The following is a 25,380-nucleotide window of genomic DNA, read 5'->3' on the forward strand; positions in this document are numbered from 1 at the left end:
CTGTGACATACTGCAAACATAAGGTTAACAGGAAGAAAAGCCAAGTGAGCTGGATGAATATCCAAAGAGAGAAATCTGGCTACAGGAAACAAACGGAGCTGGAATGATGATGAAACATACGTTTTCAAGTAAACGTCTAAATAGGCCAAGGGGCATCATTCCCCACAAAAACGGCAGCAGCAAACAGAGAAATCCTTAAGAGTGTCAACTGCTGCCTTTAACTGAAGGATTCAGTAGCTGCTTCTTAAGACAGTGAAATGTAGGCAAGATACCTCCCTGGCAACTGGTGAGCTAACACTGGTACTGCAGTCCCCTTCTTGAGGAATTCCCAGCTGCAGTCACCTACTGCTCACCCACTGCCTGGCACAGTTATCTAGCAGGTGTGTGTTACTGAAGCCTTTAAGAAATCAGAGGGATGTTTTTCAGATCAGGAATGATCATCTCTGGAGAAACTTAAATTTCAGTTCTTAGGTTTATGATATAATTACATTAAACACAGGAGGTGTCTTTATCAGTCTCCATTTGGTATCATCTGCCCCTTTCCTGGAGACTCATCACAACAAACTCGGATATGGAATGGTGTGGGAGCCTCTGCAGCCATGAAATCCTCTGCTGCTGCCCACCAGCCTGCAAAATGAAATATGTTGGGAACACAGAAACACCTGGGCAACTCCACACTACAGGAACAAGGAAAGCTGGGGCTCACGTCTGCAGGGGTGGAGTGTTCTCATCTCCTCTGTGAGCAGCCTAAAAGGAATCTGCTTTTGGCCTTCAACTGGATTTTGGCCCCTTTCCCTCATGCCTGGTCTCTCCACACATATCTTCAGAGCCCCGAGGGGGCTGTAAGTGCCAAAGTCACAGCAGTGAGATGTTTTGTGTACAGGCACCTAAAGAAGAGACAGAGACTATCTTTGAATAAGCCCTGACATCCTCTGCCTGAGTGCTGTGGGCTGAGACATACAATGGGATCAAGAAAAAGGGTCTCAGTTACCTGTCCTGGGGCCCTGACCATACCATAATACTGGTCCTGAGGCAGCCTCTTCAAATGGGCTGGTCTAGTTGCTGCTCAGAAGTGTGTTTTCCATTAAGCAGCTCTATATGAGTTTTTCAGTCATGAAGGTGACATGTGGAAAAACAAATAAGAAACTTTAGAAAAGATGAGATCCAAGCATTCAATATTTTAAAGAAATCTACACAATGGAAATAACTGCAACTTAAATGAAAGTAGATTTGTAAATGGAAAAAATATCCTCTCAGCTTATTATTACTGTGGTCAAACCCAGCAGCATCCAGAAAGCAAATGTTTTCAATGATTATCCAACAAAAATAACAACTGGTTCTCTGGTGTGTTGTTTGGATAGCATGATCCCTCTAACTCAGACTCTGCGCTCCTTGCCAAGTGCTGGTGGCACTCAGAACCATGACAGAATAGGATCCATTCTTACCTGGGACAAGTGAAGCTCCTCTATGCTGCCCTGCTCCTTTAGAGCTTGTGTCACTGTAGACTCAGAGTATGCCACAAATACCCCTCCCTCAATGGCCTGTGCTCCTTTGCAGATTTTAACTGTCTCAGTAACATCAGTAATTCTACTGGACTTGAGTCACCTTGCCCAAAAAAAATCAACAGCAACAAAAGGGAGGCATATCCTAGCTGAGTTCAAGTTTCAGCATACCTCTGCTTGTCTGCAAGTCTGTTTGCCCCCTTCAAATGTCAAGAAAAACAAAATAATATATAATCTAGTATTTTTAATTTTATGTACAGGAATATAATGTTATAGCAACTTTGTACATGAAATACATACAATATTTAAACATGAAAATCAGCTAGGTAAGAATTTACATTAGCAATGAAACTGCTTCATGTGCATATGTTAATAGATTTGTACTTTATTGGGGAGAGATTTTATTTGTTTACAATCATAGAAACATAAACATTTAAAACAAGACTCTATAAAATAATTTACAGAAATCCTACCATCTACACTGAAAGGGTGTACATCTGTGAGCTTTGTCTGTGAGGAGCAAGGTGGATGAATGATGTATTTCAGCCTTTGAAGTATAAAATAATTTAGAAGCAGTTCACGCAATATGGAAGCAAAGGAGTGCCACTTCCTTCAAGGTTTCCTGCCACCCTGGACATCTACTCAGCATCACATGTGGGTCACTGGACACATGATAATACCATTGCCAGATGCTACTGGAGACCCCCAGCCTCAGTTCCTCCAAACAATTACTTATGTAAACATAAATACACAAGTTGGTATTTTTTCTACACAGTACAAATACAGGTCACAACTTCTCAGCTGTGCAAGTAGTCAGTCCGTATACTTGGAAGTCGGATAATGTTCAGACCAGAGTTCCATATATTTCTATGTACAGGGGCACTAACAGAACTTCCTTGTTTTCACCAGTTTGCTCTGGTATTTCACGGAGTGCCCACCATGTCCTATCACATAAACATCCAGCAGGTAGGACTTGCCAGGCTGAAGGCCTCTGATTGTCTCTGTGGTTACTGCTTTCTGGATGTTCTGGCTGTGGAAGTATTTACAGAGGACCTTTTCTGATTTCTTCCGCATATCTGGGCCCAAGCACTGGTTCTGCTCTCTTTTCTTCTGCTCTTCATTGTAACTGTCATCCACTTCCCTTTTGTAGATGCAGAACTTGTTTCTCTCTTGTGTGCCCAGCCATGCCACTGTGACCGAAGAACACGTGCGGAGTTTGTCAAAGGCTTTGACTCGTGTATCTTCAGGAAGAGAAGGAAACAACTGCTTGTTAGGCCTTGTTGTAGCCAGGACCTTCAGCATAGAAGCACCCTTTTTGCTTCCTTTCAGCCTAATCAGATATTTGGCTTTTGCTTTTCCCCGAAGCTGGAACTGCCGCACACCTTCCACATTCTGAGACAAGAGAAGTTTTCCATCTCTTCTAACCTGAACCTGAACAGCATCCAGGCATGAATGAATGGAGAAGACAACTTTCTGGTGAGATGAAACAGGAGCAAACTGTAGAAATTTGGCTCCCTTCCTCTTGATGAACACATCTGTAACTCTGCTGTCCTTCAGTTCAACTGTTTTCTGTTTAGCCTCCTCCTTTGTTCTGGCAAAGGTGCCTATGTATGCAGTGCTAGTGTTAGTGTTGGTATTTACTGCAAACATGTCAAAGTAGTACTGCGTGTCAGGCTTAAGGTCAGACACTGTGAAGATGTTCTTGTTCCCAATACAAACTTTATGGAGGTCCACTCTTGGCTTTGAGGATATTTGGCGCCTGAACTTTGATGATGGTTTTAGGAAATTGCGTTCTTTGCCAGAGTTGTTGTCTGAGGGGAAGCCAAAATGGGCAAAGTCAAATGGACTGAAATCCAGACCTGGTTTGGGAGCCATCATAAAGGTATCATCAGCGCTGAGCTTGGCTTCAACAGCACAGAGGCTTTTGAAGTTGTGTTCTTTATTGACGACTATGCAGTACTGAATGGGCTGTTTCAGTAAGGAGGTGGTAGGACTTGGTTTCCATGCCAGTGTCACTGTTGTACGTCCCAGAGAAGTGACATCAATTCTGGGATCGTAAGGTAATTCAGGATAAGGTTGGTCTGACTCTGGAGTAGTGGTTGCATACACTTTAAAATGTGTATCTTTCTCTGTCGACAGCAGATATAGTTGGTATAAACCAGATGGGGAACTAGAGGTCACAAAGTACTCAACGTCATTGCCTTTGTAAGAGAACAGCTCTGTGCCTTCCTCATTGGTAATCTGCTGTTTCTGCTGCTCAAGAGGCTCTGGTTCACCTAAATTAGACGCAAAGAAAAACAGTGGAGACACAGTCTGTGAATGTGAGAAAATAAAACTCTAACAAACAGACACTTCATAAAATACAGAAGTAAGATGAAAAAAAAAAAGTTTTATCTTCTGAGTAAGACACAATCAATACTTCTGTCAAATCAAAGAGGGATTGGTTTGGCACTCAGGGTGAAGCCAAACACCATAGAAATTGCACCTGACCCCTACTAACGGAGAAGAGAGTCTTGTGAATAGTAGCTAATAACTTCCACTAGAGTACCACTATCTTCAAGCACCCAACATGCAGTTCTCAGGCAGAACTTGCTCCACTGCATGTTTCTGGACTTGCTAAAACTTTGTTCCTGAATACAGCAGAGGCCAAAGGTGTGCACACCATGCAACATTTCAATACTTGTGTGACAGGGTCTGGAAACCAAAGACCTTTTCTCTCTTGAGTAGCAGTTATATGGCCATTTCCATATAAGCTCCATGTCTACAGACAAGTACCCTCCAAGAGGTGAGCTCAGCCCTGATGCAGTGTCTGTCCAGCTCTTATCTTGTGTATACAGCTCAGCAAAGCCCCAACAAAACCAGGTTACTCTGAGCAAACACAGTCTGTTGTGGCAGCATCCAGTGCACTCTGTAACGGTAATCTCAGCTTTTACTTCTACAGCTCTTTTCCTTGTCAGGTTTGAGGGGCTTCAAATCCTTGAGAAAAGCAGGTCTCCAAGGTGCAAGAGAAACTGTCAACGTTACCTGAACCTCCTCCACTAGGTTCCTCAGGGAGCTCTTGCACACTCAGTTTCCATTCCAGAGGGGCATCGCATGGTGTTACTGTCACTGCCAAGGGAGTGTTGTCCTCTTCAACCACAAAGAAATACCTAGAGGAAGGGTAACAGACCCATATGTCAGTAAATCCTGAAGGCAGCCAAGTGTTAGGAGCTGACTTGACATGACTGAGCTTGATCTTAATAGGGCAACAGAGGCAAAAGTGTTACTTACAGGCAAGCATGTGCAGAGGGAATGTGGATAGGCTGGTGGGCAAGTGCTAAGGAGGTGAGGGGTGTATCCACATGAACATGTTGGTACAGAGATCATGCTCTGCTTTTGAAGACACAGCAGAAGGGTTTATGGCCTCCTGTCCTCCCCTCTGTCAGCTTCATGTTTTACACCTATGCTAAATATATACCATACAAATGGTCACAAAACTATAAATGAGGGAAATGGGATCTGTCCTGGAATTTAGGGATATGCTATTCCAAGCAGGACATGCATTTTATGATGCGTCCAGGTAAGGGCCCTAGAAGCACATACAGATAGATATATGCATTCCACTATCCTCCTGCATACCCCCAAGCATTCCACTATCCTCCTGCATACCCCCAAGCACTAACTATCAATTATTGTAAGGTGTTTCTCACTGATGAAGGCTGAAGGATGTATGTGACATGAGCAGAAAGGTGGCTATGCTGGTCTTCCCTGAACTCTTTGGAGCCTCAGGTTCCTTACCAGTCTAACCTCAGTATTTTCTGACCCTTAGGGTCAAGGCTGGGAAGTAGGGAGTTCGGACCAGACTGGCTTACATTGCTTCTTTAAAGCACAATAGGAAATAATGAAGAGAGACAAGTGTGGTGAGGTAAGCCTGTAGTTTTTAATTTCTTTCCCACTCCCTTTGCCTTCAGACATGGTTAGTGGCCCCACTTCAGGGAATTTCTGCGGTCTGTGGAAGCTCTGGGCTCATTCCAGAAATCAAATAAATTGAATAGACCCTCAGCTGAGGAAGCCAGATTGGGATGGAAACTTGCATAGTTATTTCATCAGACAGAAGACTGGCATTTGTGGTTTAGATACAATTTTTATCTCAAAACACCCAGCAACTAAAGCTAGTATCTTGAAAGTACAACTTCCTCACTTGGACCAGTCAGAAATACCTTTTAGGGGTGTCTCGGAAGAGGTAACTGCTAATTTCAGCTCCATCTGGGATGACAGACGAATCATGGAAAAATGCCTTGTCCCGGACTTGCATTTGGAAGAGCTCCTCATCTCTGGTAGGTAACTTCTGGGGCCTGGAGCTGAGCGGCAGCAGCAGCAGGAGCAGCGAGCAGCACAGCAGGAGCATCCTATAGCAACGACAGGGAGTCCCACCTGAGAAGGGCTGCACTGCATGCGGCAGGAGCTGCTGCCAGCTTGTCCCATACCAGTGGGTGAGACCATGGTGAAACACCGGGTTATCTGTGGCCTGCTGCCACTGACTTGGCTAGCTGCACAGTGGTGTGGCTCTTGTGGGCCGATTTACTGCTGAAACCTATAACAACATCGCATGTGCTTTATGTTTTGCAGGCACCTTCCCTTTAGAGCCATACAAACATTAGGAACACAGATTGTAAGGACTATGTTTGCATTCTCACAGCACTTGGATCAACTATGCAAATAAGTAAGCCTGCACACAGCTTTCATATTGGGATCACTCTCTCTCCTTAACAAAGAACAAAAGCCTTCCACATACTTTGGTAGTACTATAGTTCAATGTTTTCCCACAGCAGAACCAGAGCTCCCTGGACATGGGAGCAGGAGTAAGCACAGAGCAGATGGAGAGTGTATCAGCTCTACTTTCCTCAGGAACTTTTGGTCAGGCTTCCAACAGTCCTTTGAAAAGTAAGTATTTCTAGTGAAATTGTTGTATATAAAAACAGTGAATAGGAAAACATGTGATTTAAACACACATATTCAAAGCACATTGGTATTAGCATGCAGTTCAGCAGGGCTTAATCCTCAAGCCTGATGGTAATTGCAAAACACAAAAGCAGAGAATCCCTTACAAATCAGGCATAATAATTCATAATCTCAGCCTTTCGTTAGTATGTCTACAACTAGGTCAGTAATGACTACCCTAACATATATAGTGAGACAGCCTGGAAATCTCCTTTCAATACAGTAGATGATCTCATATGTAATGGCTCTACTATAGGGGGGGTGGTAAAGGGGAACCAAAGCCCATTTCCAGTACAAGTACAGTGAGTGTAAATTGCTAAAAGATAACATTTATTAAAATTGGAAAAGAAAAAGAGGTTAGAGCATTACCTAAACTGTGTTAGCCACTGGCTTTGGGGAGAAGCATGATAAAAACCCTAAGTAACTGTAAGCCATAAGTGAGACATACTGAAAACTCCCTTGCCAGGATGCAATTTTATCTTCACCTCCTTTCACTCATGCTGTTGGTCACACCAAGGACTGCTGCTTTCTTCGTCCCCAGCACACCACATATCCCTATATTTGCAGCCAGATCCTCCCGTTCTTGAGTAGAAAACCAAGGGAAAAATGAAAGCAAGAGCTTGAGGTTCACCTGGCAGAGTTTCCCCTGCAGTCACGTCCCAGATCAGCGCAGAGGCTGTGGAGGAGCTCCATGACCTCTGCAAGACAGTGAGTGGCAAGCATGCCAGGGAACCCTGCCAAGAGCTTGCTGGTCGATGGCCCCACTGTCTTGCAGGGAAGCCCTGCCTCTGCCACAGCTGCCAAAAGTTGTTTTGCAGTTGGAGAAGGCTGCACCCTTATTTATTTGGCAATAACCTGGTGACGGTAACACATGGCCACAGTTCCCTGTTTGCAGGGCTTGTAATGCTTTATCTCTGGCACTCACAGGTCTCAAACTGTGAGCTTTGTTACTGTTTGGGATGTTTTAATAACAGGTCACTGCAGTGCTCTGCCCCACAGAAGGGAAAGGAGAAAAGGGCTTTATCTAAGACTTGCAATTGCTACTTCTAGATAATCTTGATTTAACATTCCCAGCACTTGTCAAAATTTATCCCAAGCACATCCTGACTTAGATTTTGATGACAACAGACATATTTTCTCAAATTCAGGCTGAAGTGTTGATACTTATGGGCAAAGTTGCTGACTTTTGGCCTTTGGGATCAAAGATCCTAAGTCAAAAAATACTTGCTGATTTGAGTCACCAAAGTCAGCAGAAACCTCCTTTCACACAACACAGGACAAATTCCATGTGCTCTAACACGCTGTTTATTGATTTTTCAAGCATTATTGTTGGCCAACAAGGAAGAAATTCTTTCCAACTTAATCATGACAGTTACAGCAGATTATTTGGTTAGGTAAGAAACTCTGACACTTTCTGCAGACAGTGTCCTCTGCATGAACCCCTTGAAATTGCAGCTTTGTGTATTCCCACAGACAGTTCCAGTGCAATGTAACCTCTATTGAAATAAATGATTTTTGATTATAGGACTACCCAGGCTGGGCTTCACTTATTCAATAATTCCACTAGCTAATTCACTCGAAAAACTCCTTTAGACAGCGTTTCTGTCCCTGTTAACAGCCACAGCACAGAGACAAGGTATAGATTTGTCCCCCAGTTTCTTCATCTAACTGTAAAAGCATTTTGGCTTAAAAGTAAGTACAAAAGACTCACTAAAGTTAGTTTTGTGACCCCTGCCCAACCTGGGCAGGCTACACTGGCCCATCTCATGATCTCATGAAATCGCTTGAAAAGTTGACAGCTGTTCCTGAAAAGGAAAACTTTAATAATACTTGTTTCTTTACAAGTGAGTACAATTTTGAGTGCTTTCATTATCCAAGTCTTGGAGGCTTAATATAGCCCCAGTTTTCATGCACGACACTTCCAAAAGTGAGATACCTCAACAGCAAAGAGACACCCAAAAAGCACTCAGTTTCTGGGAAACGTGCTGTCAGTGCTACACCACCCTTTCACACCAGTTAATAAACAGATTTATTTTTTGCAGCACAGTCATAATCTGTTAGTTTTAAGCTAAATCCGCTATGGCTCACTAACACAAAACACCAAGAGGAAAGCAAAAAACTCATCTATTCATCCCATGTTTCTTTCTGGGCAAGTTCGGTGCTGGGCAGTTACTTCAACAGAGTCATTCAGAAAATGCATGTGCGCACATGAATTCCTGCTCTCCCACCCAGTCTTCAGACTTCCAACAGCTTTCTTGTCTCTGTCTGCCATTCCCTGAGACTCTTCATTTTTAGAAGCCAGTACAAGCTCAGGCCTAAGCGCTGCACTGTGAAGCCATATAAATTACATTAAATATGTTGTGTGATTTTTAGTTTTCCAGCCTGTGCCACCTCCTAAATGCTGTTTGTTCCCTTTTCTACAAGTTCATCTTGATTTCTTTTCTTTTAAACTCTGAGTCAACATTTTATTGATATATTCCTGCTGACTGGAGGATTTGCCTGCTGTTTATCACTGAATTTAACTGAGCGCCAAGATAAACAGTCCTAAGTGAAATAATAAGCACCATTTTCCTTCTCCAAGACTGCAAAACTGCCCTCTAATGGCCTAGCTTTAGCTCTCACTTTTTCCCCAAATTCTGCCTGAACTGAGTGTGGCAGGTGGCCAGAGTTCCCCTTTTATTTTGACCTGGAAGGTGGCAATCCTGCCCCCAGGTGAGCACATCCCAGCCTGCACAACACTCCAATAGCAACAGCTGCTTCTTAGAAGAGTACTCGGAAGATACTTAATGAACTGCTGGCAACTGACTGGGTGTGTTGGGATGGAATGATGTTCCCCTCCCCCAACACAACTAGTTTAAAGCATCCTTGACAAGTCTGTCAAGCCTCCCAGCAAAGCCACTCTTCCCTTTCTTTATCAAAGCAGTTCCACCAGCCCCCAGTAGGCCTGGCCTACAAATGTGGGCCCCATGTCCAAGACACCCAAACCCTTGACTATGACACCACCCTTTTAACCATTTATTAACCTGTCCAATCCTCCTTGTCTTTGGAAGGTCCTCCTCTGTGTCTTGGAGAATTGTCGAAAATACTATCTGAGCTCCAGAACCCCTGACCACCTCTCCCAGAGCTCTGTAGTCCTTCTTTATACTCCTCAGGCTACTACTATCTATATCCCTAGCACCCACATGTATCACTAGAAGCAGGTAATAGTCTGTGGGACTTACTAGAGCAGGCAGCCTCTCCGCAACATCCCCGATCTGTGCCCCAGGTAGGCAACACACCTCCCTTGCAACCGGGTCAGGGCGACAGATGAGCGCTTCTGTCCCTTTCAAGGCAGAGTCCCCTACTACTACAACCTGCCGCTTTTTCCTGGCACAGCTACAGGTTGGGCAAAAAGGAAATTCAGAGCAGCCCTGCAGAGAAGGACTTGGGGATGTTGGTCAATGAGAAAATGAACATGAGCCAGCAGTGTGCACTCACAGCCCAAAAAGCCAACCGCATTCTGGGCTGCATCAAAAGGAGCGTGACCAGCAGGTCAAAGGAGGTGATCCTGCCCCTCTACTCTGCTCTTGTGAGACCTCACTTGGAGTATTGTGTGCAGTTCTGGTGTCCTCAACATAAAAAGGACATGGAACTGTTAGAACAAGTCCAGAGGAGGCCACGAGGATGATCAGGGGACTGGAGCACCTCCCATATGAAGACAGGCTGAGAAAGTTGGGGCTGTTCAGCCTGGAGAAGAGAAGGCTGCGTGAAGACCTCATAGCAGCCTTCCAGTATCTGAAGGGGGCCTACAGGGATGCTGGGGAGGGACTATTCATTAGGGACTGTAGTGATAGGACAAGGGGTAATGGGTTGAAACTTAAACAGCAGGGGTTTAGATTGGATATAAGGAAGAAATTCTTTACTGTGAGGGTGGTGAGGTACTGGAATGTGTTGCCCAGGGAGGTAGTGAATGCTCCATCCTTGGCAGTGTTCAAGACCAGCTTGGATGAAGCCTTGGGTGATATGGTTTAGTGTGAGGTGTCCCTGCCCATGGCAGGGGGGTTGGAACTAGATGATCTTGAGGTCCTTTCCAATCCTAACTATTCTATGATTCTAACTTGTATACATTGATCTAAATAGATCAAGAGATGAGAAAACCATGCTGTACATTTGGAGTGGGATATAAATCATTTTAAACACCTCAGGATTTGCCACCTTTTCAGAGGTTTCTGGTTTGGATTTTTTTTCCCTTCAGAAAGTATAAACAAACAAAAGCAGCAGTCTGGACATACTATATATCTAAGATATAAGCACATACATGAAAATTATCATTAAATCAGATCACAGTTTTGATTATGATGATTACAGTTTGTATTTTTCAAATGGTTTCCATGTGGGCAGTGAGCCTTATCCGGCCTTTCCAAAATCCCATGTACACAAGCTTTCTGCCCAGTCTGTAAGACCTTTGTATAACAAACTTCATCTCTACAAAAGGCTCATTGGTAATACCTAGGTAAACTGCAATTATAAGCAGAAGCAGAGAGGATAATGGGATTTGTACATGACTTATGTTCCAAGTCTGTGACAGATTGGCTGGAGCTGTGGCAGCACCTCACAGGCTCTCCCCTCAGGCTCTGGGATCAGCAGGACAGGCACAACCCTCAATCAAAGCCAAAACCAGGTGGCCCCAGGGGCAGATAAATCATCTCATTTTTGATTTCACAGAGCAAGCCTACAGTATTTTCTGTCTGCCCCAAGCAAGACTTTTCTTTACAGTAAAACATAGCAGTTGGTGCAGGATGTACCACAGGAGGTATCAGAGGCTCCCTTCTTACATCTCACCATAGAACTCACCCAACAAGCCAAAAATCCCTTTGGTTTAGCTGTTTGGGTTCAGAGCAGCTGTGTCCTCCTGTTTAGACTTCACTGTGCATTCATTGCCAGAAAGGCTCAATGTCATCAGGTTCACCTACACTCCACCAAAAGGCTGCAAGAGCACTGCCTTCACCATGTGCGGTGCCAGTGCAAGTAGCAAGTCAGCTTCAAGCACCTCAATCTAGGGAAATCATTTGCCTTACTTCTTAATTGTCTGCAGGTCAGAGATTTGTAAAGGATTTAGAATAACAAAACAAAAAGATTATGGTTAACCTGAAGCAAATGCATCTGGAAGAAATAAATCCTAATGTTTAGTTACACAGAATGAAAAGTGCAGAACTGTAATTTAGCAAGGATAATTTCATGGTGCTGCCTGCCACAGTGCTTTTGCTTTGTGTTTCTTGACTTCTTAGTGTATGGATGGTTCACTTTTTTCCCTCCTTACATCCTATTTTTCAGTGTTGGGATTTTTTTTTTGCTATTGTTTACATTAGCCATGTTGCTTCTTGTAATAAATCTGTCGATTTATTGTTGTGATTTACGTGCAGCTTCAGAAATAAAAGGGCATTGTGTGACCATTGACTTATTAGAGGAATGCTGCAAGTAAAAAGGCTGTGAGCTTTTCCATTATACACCTCATTTCCAGAGATATATAACACAAATAAATTCACCTCAGCACACAAAGTTATCACCTCAGCACACAAAGTTATCACCTCAGCAATAGAGGAGTTTAAAAGCACCTACCAATTCCAACTGTAATATAGTTATTTTTGATGTGCAAACAAGGCAAAACAATGCCTTTGAATTTTAAGTACTTACCGAGAGCTGCTTGCTTTGCTTTTTTAGGGGGAGACCAGAGCGGGAAAAGGGAAGGCCTGGTATTTAATACTTACTATTCCCTAAAGGATCTGGAAAATGTTTGGTATGCTTTTCATTTGGGTTTTTGGGTTGGTTTATTTTTTAAAAGCAGCACTCTTGAAAACTTATTGTCCGGTCCTGCCTCCTGCCTGGGGAAAAGCATGGACCATGCAGGGCTGCGGGAGCCTCACCAGGAGCTCCGTCAGGGCAGCCCCAGCCAGCCCGTCTGCCAATGGCAAACACTAGCCTAAGGCCTTCCCCTAAGGAACAGGGTGGGATGAGGAGCACAGCACTGACAGGGATGCAGGGTGTAGCACTGTCTCTGTGGCTTTTAAAGTGAAATATCTGGCTTGACGTGGTAGCTCCTGTTGACAGGAACGGCTGCAACTGGGAGGGCAGTAACATTTACAGTCCTGTAATCCATGGATTAAAGCTCCTCAAGAACACACGAACATGATGTTTTATAATAGTGCCTTTGAAGCACCTAGGGTCCACCGTGTCAGTAATCTGTGGATTAACCAACAGCCTCTTGAAACTCCAGTTCAACCTGCAATTCTCCTTTGCTGGGAGTATTGTTTTAGCAAAGCAAACCACAGTAGCATAGGGAAAATATTAAACTATGTAAAAATAAGAAGGTATGAAGAAATAAACTACATTCCCACCAAAACTTAATGAACAACAGTGGCAACAAATTACAATACTACAATTTAGGAGTGAGTTTAACTCCAAAGGGGTAAGATTGTAAAATGCAGAGCTGTCTCAAATTAGACATGTTGAAAAGCAAACAAACTCAGGGAGATACAGTATCAAAACACCAAATTTTACATGGACTATTTTGTTTCTGAACTGAGACTTCTTTATTTTTCCACTTTAAATGGAAACAAATTCAACTCTGATTACACTGAATTTGCCATCCTGGAGCTGGTGGTAGCTGGATGCTTCAGAAAACAGCCAAGCCAGGAGATGCATTTGGGACACTTGAGGAAATGTGTTGTAGTTTTTCTTGGTTTAATCAGAGACCACATACCAGCACTTCCCTCCTTCACAGCCATTTTGACCAACGCGGCTCAGCACCAAGTGTCAAAACCAAACAAACAGTGTTTCCTCACTGGCCCTTGTTACAATGTTCAGCTTTTCTCTCCTAGTTCTCCTTGGGAGAGAGTATGGCAGAAGCATGGGAAGAAGTGATGTGCTGGAGCACTGGGTGTCAGCCAGCTGATGACTTGTTCACATATTGAGGTCCACTTCCCTTGGCCGTTCAGGCACAGGCTGCCCAATGTCCTTACCATTCTGCCTTCTCATCCTCCCAAGCCCACACAAAATCACCAGGCAGCTGGACACTATTCCCAGAAAGGGCAAGCATCATGGGACAGTTGATGGTACCAGTTCTCCCATTCTCCCAGAGGAAAAGTTCACACACCCAACTCAGAGAAAAGGAATTTTTTCCATAGTCTCTGTAGGGGTTGAGCCCCAGTAGGAGAAATAAGAGAAGTCAGAGAAATCTTAGTTTGTACAACTCCAGGCCACTTAAGATAACCAACCCCAAATGCCATGCAGCTCTACCACAAATCTTTCATCAGAAGATCTGGAGGTGTTTTATAATGGAAAGCAATTGTTATTCCCTTGTTACAAGCAATAAAAGTGGGGCAGCTACTTTCCTTGTTCAAGGAAATCCAAATAGAATCCCTTCCTTTAATCATAAAACAATAGCTAATTTCCTCAGCCAAGTCATTCTGCCTTCAGCACAGCAATCTGTGTACATGTTACTGACTCTCCGTAATTAATTTCAGCAAGCAGATTAGTGGGAATGAACATATGAACGCTTACAAATTACAACCACCACAAGCATGTTGGTATTTGGTACGGAGTTTCCCACTGTTTCTCTGGAATACTTCTGAATGGCATTATGAGCAAGTGCCCTTGCCAAAACCCGCCAGAGGCAGGGAAGACTGAAGTGTCAGGGTATGATAAAGAGCAGGAACAGAACTGAGGTCTGTGCAGCCTGCCGTCGCATCCTCAGACCACTGGAGCTTGTGGCAGAAGGTCAGAAGTTTGGAAAGAGCTAAAATATAAACCTGAAGTCATTAACTGCATTAACCACTGAAGGAGTTAAAGTTGCTTGAGCCATTCCTAGGGTCTGGAGAATACAGCTGGCCTGGCAGCTGCCCACAGCCAACAAGATGTTTGTTAAAGGGGAGAAAACAAGGGGCTGGAGCAGAGCAGGGAGCTGGGGGAGAGGCAGTGACAGGCAAGTGGGGCTGCAGGTCACCAGCGCAACTTGCAGGGCAGGAGCAGGGGGAAGCTGAGCTTTCAGCAGCTCCAGTAACAGCTGGAGCACTCCCAGTTTGTGGAAAGCTGTATCATAAGTACACTGAAATTGCTTCCCTTCTGCTTTTTGGTGGATGACTGAAAAAGGGGAAAATCACTGATTACTTTGAAACCCTCCTAAGTGCACAGAGACTGATTTCCTCAGCTTCCTTCAGACATGCAGCTTTCTTTGGCACCAGGAACACCACCACGCATGTACATAGGATTACAAACCACAGCCAGCCCAAGTATGTTAGTATTCCTGCCCACTTCCATAGCTCTACACACATAGTCTTCCTGAACCAGCTACACAGAAATTCCTATTTGCAATTTTACCATGTCTTCCTTTTTACTGCCTAGGGTTTCTTGGTGCTTCCAGGCTAAGCAGCAATGACCAGTAATGGCTGCAATAGCATGGAGAGTAACAGCAGCAGCTCTCCAGGAAGTTGGAAGAGCTGCTCTCTGGCAGCTGGAAGAGCTGGTCTCAGGAAGTTGGAAGAGCAAACAAGAGAGCAGCTCCAATAACAACCCTATTACAGTGCTCATGCCCAAGAGGCGATTCTCTGACCCCACAGTAGTTTGCAGTGGTATCTCAGAGCAAAGACACAGCAATGGGAACTCAAATAGAAACTGTAACAGGCATCTGGCACCAAATGCAGTTGTAAAGTTGGATTCTGGGTTGTTTTTCAATACAGGAACTCTCATAGTTAACTACATATGGGACAAGGATATAGTGGTGAGCATAACTGCCCTCTAAGGAGAAAATACAATTTATAGGAACAGAGGAGAAAAGTTGTTTCTATTTTATTACGTTCTTCCTATATTTATTCAGTCTTGTCCCTTTTAACTGTTAAGTCGTGTCACTTTTAAGTACACCTGAATCATGCAATCCAGATCCTCAGCTGACTTCAAAGAAACTATGACTTCTACCAAATCAAAGGTCTAGCCCTTATTACTTACAACCACACTAATATATGTTGTGCTTATAGGTGACCCCCAAAACTTTACAATTCTTTAATCAGAATCTGTTTTTTTTCTAATGGGACCTACTGTCCAAAACTGTCTTCAGTTTTTGTATTTTGTGTTATCTGCCTTCAACTTCAAAGGCATGCAGGGGAAATCTTAGGCCCCACAAGTCCTTAATGAACCTGTAAGGTGCTTTCTCACAATGATTTGTATGCATCACGGTAATGCACAGATGCTGTGTCTCATTTTTTCCTAGTTGGAAAAGGGTTGCTGAAAAAATGTAAACATTTGTCAAGTGCTTGAAAATGGAAAGTATCAAATGTAGTGCTAAAGGTATTGATATTTACATATTTCTAGCAGCAGGCTCATCGTTAAAGTTGCCAGACCTCAGCCACGGTTACAGCAGGAAAGACCTTCCAAGACTCAGCATGGGTATTGTCCCCCCAGCTGATCTCCACCATCTCTAGAAAGCAGCACACATAATTTCCGGGTCACAATTAGATCTGGTGACTTTCTCCGAGGCAGAGAGCAAAGGACAGCCCATTGCAAGTGGACCTCATCACAGGCAGGACAATCAGCCTCACCACTTCTCCTAGGTGTGAGAGAATTTACTCTTTCACACGCTTGCTTCTATATGCTCTTTGGGTAGGGACAAGAAAAAGTAGGAATGCTTAGGCTGGCTAAATTTAGTTTACTGGCATTTACTTGCTTAGTATCCTGCTTTAAATAAGACTCAGATTCCTGTGGAGAGCAACTCAGCAAATTAGTGAAAATTGTTAGCTCTATCCCCCTTTTCCTAATCTACTAGCCATTGGGACAAATGACAGCAGTGAGCACACTCAATGCTCAATGAGGGAGCAGGGACCCTCACAGGAGGAGAGCAACTGCATGGTGCAGGGATGGCTCCCAAGGTTACTCAAGGTTGTTGCAGAAGCAGACAAAAAAATTGGGACAAGTGTGGCCACATGCTGGAGGAGCTATGGATGCTTGCAGCCCACATCCTTGCCCTGAGCTTCTCACCCAGTTCCACTGGACATCTCCAGGGCTAAGGAGCCATACGGCAGAGAAAGGGCTCACCTCCAAGGGGCAGAAGAATACATACTCAGAGAGACGTGGCATGGCCATGGAGACTGCTGCCACAGGGGCCTATGGTCAGAGCTGACACATGCATCTGTTCGAAGAGTTTACAAGACACCTCAAGTCCAACCACTGCTCTCCAGTTCATCATATCAAAGCAGGATAGAGCATGTTCAGGAGCTGCCAGTCTTCAGGGTGGCTTTCTAACATTTTCTGGGTTCTCTAAACAGTGGACTTCTGCTGAAAAGTCTTTTCCCAAGTGCAAAAAGATGGATGCTCTAAAGGGATGTGCTGCAAGAGTTTCAAATATGCCAGGGTCAACTGCAGAGCTGTGATAAGGGATCTCAGAAATCAGATTATTGAAAGGGTCAGTTTCAGCTCCAGTCTACCACTGGGCTAGTGTTTATTTGTCCAGGCTGACAGGCAAAAGGTTAGTCCTTTTTCTAGTTACTGCAAACAAAAGCAGAGGAAACTCATACAGGCAGATAGGTCAGGCTGTCATGGGTGAATGAACATCCAAACAACCCCAAAACCTTCAAGCCTTCTTATGGCAACCATACATCCTTGGCTGATAGCAGGGGAGAAGAGAAGGGGAGAGAGGAAGGGGAGAGAGGAAGGGGAGAAAGGAAAGGGAGAGAAGAAAAGGAATTTGTGTACTCAGGGATGGCTGAAAGGCATGCCAAGGGCATTTCCTTTCCCAAAGAGGGAAGATGTGGTTAGAGCTGTGGCGTGGGACCCAGTGCTGCATTCTGGGGTTGTCTCTTGGGCAGCAACTGAAAATGGCTGTAAGATCCTTGGATGAGGATCTGCTAAAGAACAAAGTGCCATTTCAACATCACAATTAATGTTTTATTGTAAAAAACAAAAAGCTGAAATTAAAAAAAATATGCTTTTTGGTGCTTTGTCCCCTTCAAGGCATTTCAGCAGGCACAAGGGGTTTGGGCTGGAGCTGGGCAGGGTACTCTGCCTGTGGGGACAATGCCCCCTGGTTCTGCTTTATCGCCCCACATGTGCATTTCACTGAGGGTCATAAGTCGGGGTCCACACAGTCCCTGGATGAACAAACCACACAAAGCCTACAGTACCAAGTGGGTATGGCCATGAACCAAGGGAGCAAAAGACTGAACCAGAGCTGTGTTTTGACCTTTTGCAAGTACATCTTGCTGATGTGCATGAATTCTGCATTTTTGTGTTAAAGCCCTCATTGCCTGGATTTTCTTATAAACATTTTGCAATTTCTTTGTCTTGAATGAGTGGAAATTAGAACACACTCCATAAATTAACATAGTACCTTTCTTTCTCTGAGCCTGCTGCCCTGCTATCACATTCTTGCAAGAGATGCCTTATACCCTTGCTTTAAATACCTTCTTAAATCAAATATTAAGTCAGATTTGTTCACATAAACCTATTTATTTTTCCTAGTACGAATTTTTTTTCAACTATTGTATTGTAACAGGATAATAGAAGTTTTAATTGACTGACATTAAATCTTTCCTACAAAACCGTAGCTTTAATACCCCCTAGGACTGTAAAATTTTTATTCATTATTTCTCATTACAGAAAAGCCAGTTTGAAAGCTCCTAGGGTCTTCCTCAAATAAGGATAATATCCTATTAGTCCTACAAAGCATGCTCAAGTAAGTAATTCTTACCCACGAGAAAAAGAAAAGTGGGGAATAAAATGCAGATTTAGTAGCCAAAGGAAGAGAAAGAATGGGGATTAGAAACCCTTAATGTTGCTCACTGATATTTTCCTTCACATCCAGAGACCAGCTGGCAGCTCTGAGACACTTGGCTTTCCCACACCATCATCATCCCAGTCTCTAAATGGTTTAATTTGCATCAGGTTTCTGGATTTCAAAATGCTGAGACACATTTAGACTGTTTGACTATAAACAAATTAGCAGTAAATCTGTTGTACCTAAACAAAGTAGGAAGAGAGAGAGAGCATGCTCACTTCTCCATAGTGTTCTGTTTGCTTCGCAGAAATCATCTCTCCTGTTTAATAATCCCTGCAGGCGTGTAAGGAGAACTCGAGATCCCATTGCACCTCCCGCCAGCCTCCCCCCACAGCCTCTGCAGCAGGAATGGTGGCTGATCTACCACTACTCTGGTTTGGCACTGGAAAAGTTAGAAGGGAGAAAGATGAAAAGCATCATTTTTCTCACACCCTAATAAAGTTTCAATGCCTTTAAAGATACTTTTCCTTAAATAAAAAAAGGAAAAAGAAACCCCAAAAACCCTACCAAAAAGCAATATGCTCAATTAGCGGAACAATGCTTTTCCTCTGTAAATCACAGGGGAAGCGTTCGCCTCGGTGGTGTGTCACATTGCAAGTAAGCAAGGGTCATGCTGGAGGGGCACTCATATCCGGACCCATGAAGGGGGGAATGAAGCGGGAAAGATAAATTATTGCCTTTTGTTTTTCAGATGCTTGCAGTAAGGACCCACTGCTTCTTATCTCAGCTGTCACACAAGCAACAAACATCTCTCCAACTACTGAATTTAATTACCCTAAAACCAGAGTGGTCCTGATTCGAGCCAAAACCTGAGAAGCCCTGCATGCTCTGGAGCAATCCATGAGAAATGCTGAAAATGCTGTGGTCACCTGAGGGCTCGCCCCTGCCCAGGTAGAAGGACACAGCCCATGAAAGATGGTCAGCAAAGGACTCACCTGCATCCCCCTGGTAGCTCAGGTATATTTTTGTTTACTGAAGCAGTCATGGACTGGGGGCTGGTTTCTCAGGCTGCTTGTGTTGCTGATTACTTGAACGACATTTAAAACCCATCCCGTAAAATGTCTCCCAGAAGCTCATCATGGTTTGGTGAGGTTATAGTATCAGCTATCTCAGACACGACCTGAAAAAGATCACACTTTGCCTGCTTCTGACATGTCCTGTGCAACTGACATGCTTCCCCAGGGTGCAAACAAAGCCATCCATGCAGTCATGAGATTTTTGGCTGGTTCCTGTTATAACCCTGTGTTAACATTTACCTTTCTCCTGTTCAGTGTGTGTCCTTGCATATTGCAAATTAGGTAATTAATTCTGAAAGAACAAACTTCTTTTTAATATTTACTTTCTCTCTCCCTCTTATATCCAGCTTCAAGCACATTCTCCTGGAGTTATGATTTATTACCCTGACCTATTTCCAGACCCAAGGGCAAATAGTTCCTCTCCTAATGATATCTTGTTAAAGTTTTTAAACAGGTTTCAAAGTTCTCAAAGCCTTCAAAGCTCCTTCCACCCATCCATGAGCATTAGCTTATCTGAGTCATTTTCTCTTAGGTAGAAACTATCTCTGTTTGATATCATGAAGATTTTTGTCATAGAAGTAGCATATTCTGTTATGGTGTAAAACAAAGAGCAGGGAACACAGCTTCTACACCCTGTCTTTTCTCCAAGGCAATGCTCACTCACTGCACCACTCCATATTTAGCAGAGCTCAAGCAGTACTTGTGTCCCTTCTCACTGGTCTTACCTAATATATTCTCTTTCCCTTAACAGAATTCTGATTTATTCTCCCTTCACTGCAGTCACAGTCAGTGGCACCAAAATGCAGAGCTTGGTCAGCATTCAGTATCACCCTGGGTTCTCCACAAGCACAGTAAATATTAGTGTTATGGGCTGTCTATACATTCTCACATTCAAAACACAGATTTCTTGATATAGTCAAGATTATAATCCTTGATGCTGCTGGGTATTCCCACCCATATGTGCACCCTTTTATAATGGCTTGCAAACTTATTTTCTCACACGAAGGAGGCAGTCCTTCCCTCCTGTCAAGTCTACCCTCCTCCGTATTTTCTAATCAGACAGAAAGCAAAACTTCCCCCATTACTTTAACTCTCACTAGGGATTGAACTGATAGCCCAGAGCAGATAGATAGTCTTCCATACTAATAACATCAACCCCTCTGAATGCACTGACTGAGAAACATGCAGTTTTCATTAGACTGCCCTTAATGAAGAAAAGATGCATGTTCGGCAAGGTTGAATGGAAACCTGACATCTCTGGTGTGTCCATTGGTACAAATTAGTGCATCTGCCTCCTGCAAAAGCAAGTGGGAACTGAAAAGATAAATACACACTTCATAAAACAAAATAAAACCAGCTCTAGAAATAGGCAAGACCCTGAAGGAGGACTGAAATAGCCCCTGGAAAACAGTGAAGTAATGGGCTTACAGTTTTATTATTCATATAAAGTTTAGTGACTTCAAAATGAAGGCAAAACCAAACAAGGCTTGTTATCCCACTAAAATCTGTGATGTAACCGAAGCCAGTACACAGATGTTCTGTGGTAAAATCTGCTGCTTTGCTGCATTAAAGCACCACAGACCCTGATGTGCAGTCCTGGCTTGCCTTTATCCAAACCTACTTAAATTCTGGATTATTTTTCTAGCAATCTTTTAAACTTCCATGGGAAGCGTAAAAGGTAGTGTCCCAAAAAAAACAGTTGGTAACAGCTTGAAATGTAACTGCAGAAATAAATCAGGATTTCTTTTTAATAAATTGTTTATCACCAGTCTTTCAGAACATAAATTGTACAAGAAAAGGCAGGGTCTGAGTTTAATAAATATCTCATCTTTTTATATATATTAAAGCAGAAGACCCTGGCATGCTCCACAGCAAAACACCCAGCAAAGAGGCTCCATCTAGCCCTACTGAAGCTGTGAGATGGGGAGCTGAAGGGCACTGAACAGGTGGAAGCTCAAAACCACACTGCAGCCAAGATGAGCCCCTAATCCGCAGGCACCATTAAGCCACCCATCCTTAGATTCACTTCTCAGACCACCTCCCAGGAAGGGATTTACCCCTTCATTTCCAGGGGACTCTAAGGTGGAGAAACCTTAAGTGGAAAAACCTTCTAGGGAGGACAAAGTGGATTTGAAGACACCCTTTCTGCCCCTAAACATGGTTTTGGCATACAAGCTGAGAACTTTCAGAGCAGCCCAGGCTCTCACCAAGCTGTCTGGGATCAGTGCAGCACCAATCCAAGGAGCAGGTTGTGGTGGAAGTGCAGCTGCAACACTGACTGTGCTCACAGAGCCACATCCCCAGCCTAGCTCACGGAAGCAGGAGAGGCATGCTGGAAAACCTGCGGCAGATGGGCCGGAGCTGCGTGCTGGGAACTTTAAATGTCAGCTGAATGCCGAGTATGTGGTGAAGGCATTCCTGCCGAACTGGGAAGGCAGTACAGGCATTATGTAATTTTGAACAGCTTGCTTGACAGTTTGCACCATATTGTATTTATAAACATTGGGGAAACCTAAACGCTTTGCCTTGACGTTTCCAAAGTAGTCATCAACAATGCACACGGGGAGATCCTACTTAGTTCTGCCTCACCTCTGTGACAACCTACTTAAAAATCAAAAAATGCTGTCCGTATTAATCTTTGTGGGATCAGCATCCCACACAACACTCACATTTCCTCTCCAACTGCCACCAAACTCCCCCAGGGGGATGGGGCAGGTAACACGCTGGCTGGTGACACCATGTCATCCGTGTGCCACCCATCTCCTGCGAGGGGTGGCTGCTGTCAAGGAGGAGATGGCTCCTTGAGCAGGCACTGCACAGCATGGCACATCCCAGGGCAGGCGCAGGACATGCAGGGCTGTGATGACACTCTGCGGTGCGCACAATCCACAGGGACAGTGTGGTACACCCACAGTCCTCATCATGGGAATGTGACAAGGCTGAAGGAATTTTTCAGAGTTACCATAAAGCTCTTTCAAATTAAGCGGGCTCATTATCTGCTGACACAGAAAGTCCACAAGGAGCAGGTATCATTCTCCTCACAGCAGGATGAAACACAGCCAGGGGACCCCAAATACATCCATACAGTACCCACACTACTGCACATTTCTGCTTCATCACACTTTCAGTGGTTGAACTATAACACAAAAATCTCTCGGTGTTTTAAAAGTCCTCTCCTCCTTCAAGTATTAACAAGTTTTAAATTCTAGAAATTACTCACAGGGATTTTTAGTGGTACTAGAAGGCTAACTTCAACAGCTCTCCTCTTGCAGGTATGTGGTTTGCTACAAGGTAGGAGAGTGAGGATGGGAGGGTGAGGCATTTCCGACAAGAAGCAATCTGAGATGCCATTCCTAAAATAACTAAGAATCAGCGATTTTCAGAGTAGGCTGAAATGAATCGCAAAGTTTTTCTCCCTGCTCTGTTACAGCATTGCCAAGGATGCTGCCAATGTCTAACACCCAAGTAGGTTCTGGCCAAGCCAGCAGTGCCCCGACAGGGTTACTAGTGTATAAATCACTTGCCACCAACTGCCCAGGCAGGAATTCACCCTCAAATAGCTTGTATCTTCTAGTTTTACACACATAAAACACCACCAGCTCGATCAAGCATGAAATTGGTACAGCTAGGCTAGAAGCCCATCTGAAGATAGTGCTTGATATGGCTGCCAGTGCAGCCTGACTGCAGGATGCTCCAATGGAGAGCCAATGCCACACTTGTGTCATTGAACATTGCCTGCTGTCTGCTCACAAACAGCCAGCCACGCCAGAGAGAACTGTGTATTTACACTGGGGACCTTGCCTCCCCTCTGAGCTTGCCTCCTGCAACTCAGCCAAGCCACATGAACAGCAATACTGCTTAAGCGTTTTAATTACAGATTGTAACGAGATGCTAACCAGACCCTTCGGTGGGGAGAGAACGTCCAAGGGACACTACAAGCTTTGCAACCTGCTCTCTGCAGCCAGCCTTGCGGCAGCTCCCTCACCCAGATAGGTGTCTGCCAGGATGATTTCCTAGGCAGGCCTGGCAGCACAGCACAGCACAGACTAGACTCCTCTCACCCCTGGAGTCAAGCTAACGGGCTTTGGAGAATCGGGGAACGTTACCACTCAAATGTTAAACACATCCAAAATAAAAACACTCAGAAAATCACTGCTTCTCAAAACTCTGCACTAGCGTTTAAATATGAAGGTTTAAATACATAAAAGTTATATCTGCAAGTGATTAAAAAACACTTTGTAATCATTGTCTCCACGCTGTCGAAATAAAATCACGACTCAGCCACCGTTGAGTTTTCTGTCTACTTTTTTGGTAGACGCTTTCCCCCCTCCCTTTTTCTTTCCCCCAAGAACAAAGTACGATGGTGGATAAAGCCGGAGCCGTTGCCTGCCTGGCACACACCCTGTCTGCGGCGGCTCCCGGCCGCCGGAGGTCGAACCGGGGCTCCAGTGGCAGCGCAGGCTGCGGCGCACTGGCCACCGCGGGATGACAGAGAGCAAAACCGGAGAGGAAAAACCGCAAACCTCAAAGAAGAGAGGAAGATCGAAGGGGCGCCGAGGTCCCACGGAAGCATCGCGGAGAGCCCGCAGCGGAGCAGTGCCAGAGCGAGGAGCTCTGCGCTGCAGCTGCGGCTGGAGGGACCGCGCCGCTGTGGCCGTGTTCCACGCCAGCCCCGCTTTGGCCGAGGGGTCCTGCAGCTGGGGGAGAGTATCCGGCACCCGCCTCCCGAAGGCGCTGCCCCGGCGGCAATCTGGGGGGGAGGCTACTCAGGAGGCCCCGCTCTCCCTCCCCGGGGTCGGTGGCTTACCTTGCAGCGTCCGGTCCCGTTCCGTCCTGTCCCGTCGTGTCCTCTCGTGGGGGAGGAGGCTCTTTTTTTTAGGGGTGCGGGTGTCTACCTAAGGCTCCGGCGGGGAAGGGCTGCAACGGGGACTCTGTCCAGCAGTCCCTTCGCGCTTTATATAGCCTCTTCCCTTGCCCCCCCCCCCTCCCCCCCCCCCCCCCCCCCCCCCCCCCCCCCCGCGGCAGAAACAGAAAAAAAATAAATAAAGAAGAATTAAAAAACGGAAGAAAAACAATCCAACCCTAGGAAAAGGAGCCGGGACCCCCCAGAGCACTCGCCACCTCCCGGGGAGAGGGCACGGCCCCGGTTTCGCCTCCCGGGAGGAGCTGCGCGGAGCCTGGGAGCTGGCAAAACTTTGCAGGAGCGGCGCGGAGGGGCGCGGAGCGGCGACGCCAGGCGCGTCTTGCTGCTGCCGCCCGGGGTGGGCAGGGGTGCCCCGCGGGCGCGGCCGCTCCGCCCCGCCACCGCGCAGCTCCGCTGAGAGGCGGGCTCCCGGGGAGCCCCGACCCGCTGCCCCGGAGGTCCCCACCAGTACCATCCCCCGGGCAGAGCAGCGGAGGGGCAGAACCGGCGGGGTTTGTGAGAAGGAACTGCACATCCATCTTGGAAGCGTCACCCTGCCCGAAGTCGGGTCTGGAGGCTCGGTGGGACGGGGCACGGTGTGGGAGAAAACTGGGGAAGGACAGCGCTCCAGCTTGTCCTTTTCAGGTAGCCGCTGCTTGAAGGGGTTGGGGTTGAGGGAATGCTGCAGAACATCCCAACAACGATGGATACAGGAGAGGTGGCCAAGGATGCGTGAGAAATGGGATTTAGTAAACAAGCCTGCAGTTTACCAACTGCAACCTCTCCCCCTCTCCCTCGTTATGTTTCTACCAGAGGCAGCTTTCAGGTTCTGGGATCGAGGGACATTTTTCTTAGTATTATCTGAGAGTTGCAACGGAAAGGTAGAAAATAGCCTTGGCCAGTTAAAACCAAACCCCTCTCTCTTTTTGTTTCTTTTTTGGCACATCAGTCGTAACACCACCAAGTACTACAGAAGCATTAAACAATTATTACCAACAGCAGCTGATTGGTAATTTCCCTGAAGGCAATCATTCCTTCCCTACTACTTCAACGGATTTGGGCAGCGAAAATAAAATAAACCCTCTTTTTTTTTTTTTTAAGGCTGCTGAACAAATTTGATGGCAAAGCCTCAGTGGAGGGACGCGAATTGTCATGTTCTGTGGGGTGACAATCAGCTTC

The 25,380-nt window shown here is 45.2% G+C and overlaps 1 protein-coding gene across 1 annotated transcript; it reads right to left on the minus strand.

Moving 5' to 3' along the window:
- Positions 1-1,731: 1,731 nt before the first annotated feature.
- NDNF (neuron derived neurotrophic factor) lies at positions 1,732-24,262 on the minus strand. The gene is made up of 4 exons (XM_034063208.1): positions 24,106-24,262; positions 5,702-5,890; positions 4,527-4,651; positions 1,732-3,778 (listed from the first exon to the last, which is right to left on the minus strand). The coding sequence occupies exons 2-4, from the start codon at positions 5,887-5,889 to the stop codon at positions 2,385-2,387; spliced, it is 1,707 nt and encodes a 568-aa protein (XP_033919099.1). The 5' UTR covers position 5,890; positions 24,106-24,262; the 3' UTR covers positions 1,732-2,384.
- Between the last annotated feature and the right edge of the window lie 1,118 nt (positions 24,263-25,380).

Source organism: Melopsittacus undulatus, chromosome 5, assembly GCF_012275295.1.
Source record: "Melopsittacus undulatus isolate bMelUnd1 chromosome 5, bMelUnd1.mat.Z, whole genome shotgun sequence".
Classification (NCBI taxonomy): Eukaryota; Metazoa; Chordata; class Aves; order Psittaciformes; family Psittaculidae; genus Melopsittacus; species Melopsittacus undulatus.

Bases quoted from the DNA above. Each gene is read 5' to 3' on its own strand.
- NDNF (XM_034063208.1), bottom strand. From the start codon at position 5,889: ATGCTCCTGCTGTGCTGCTCGCTGCTCCTGCTGCTGCTGCCGCTCAGC. The intron at 4,652-5,701 runs GTATTTCTGACT...CCCTTCCTCTAG, and splicing joins TTCCGAGACACCCCTAAAAG to GTATTTCTTTGTGGTTGAAG. The intron at 3,779-4,526 runs GTAACGTTGACA...CGTCTAATTTAG, and splicing joins ACCTAGTGGAGGAGGTTCAG to GTGAACCAGAGCCTCTTGAG.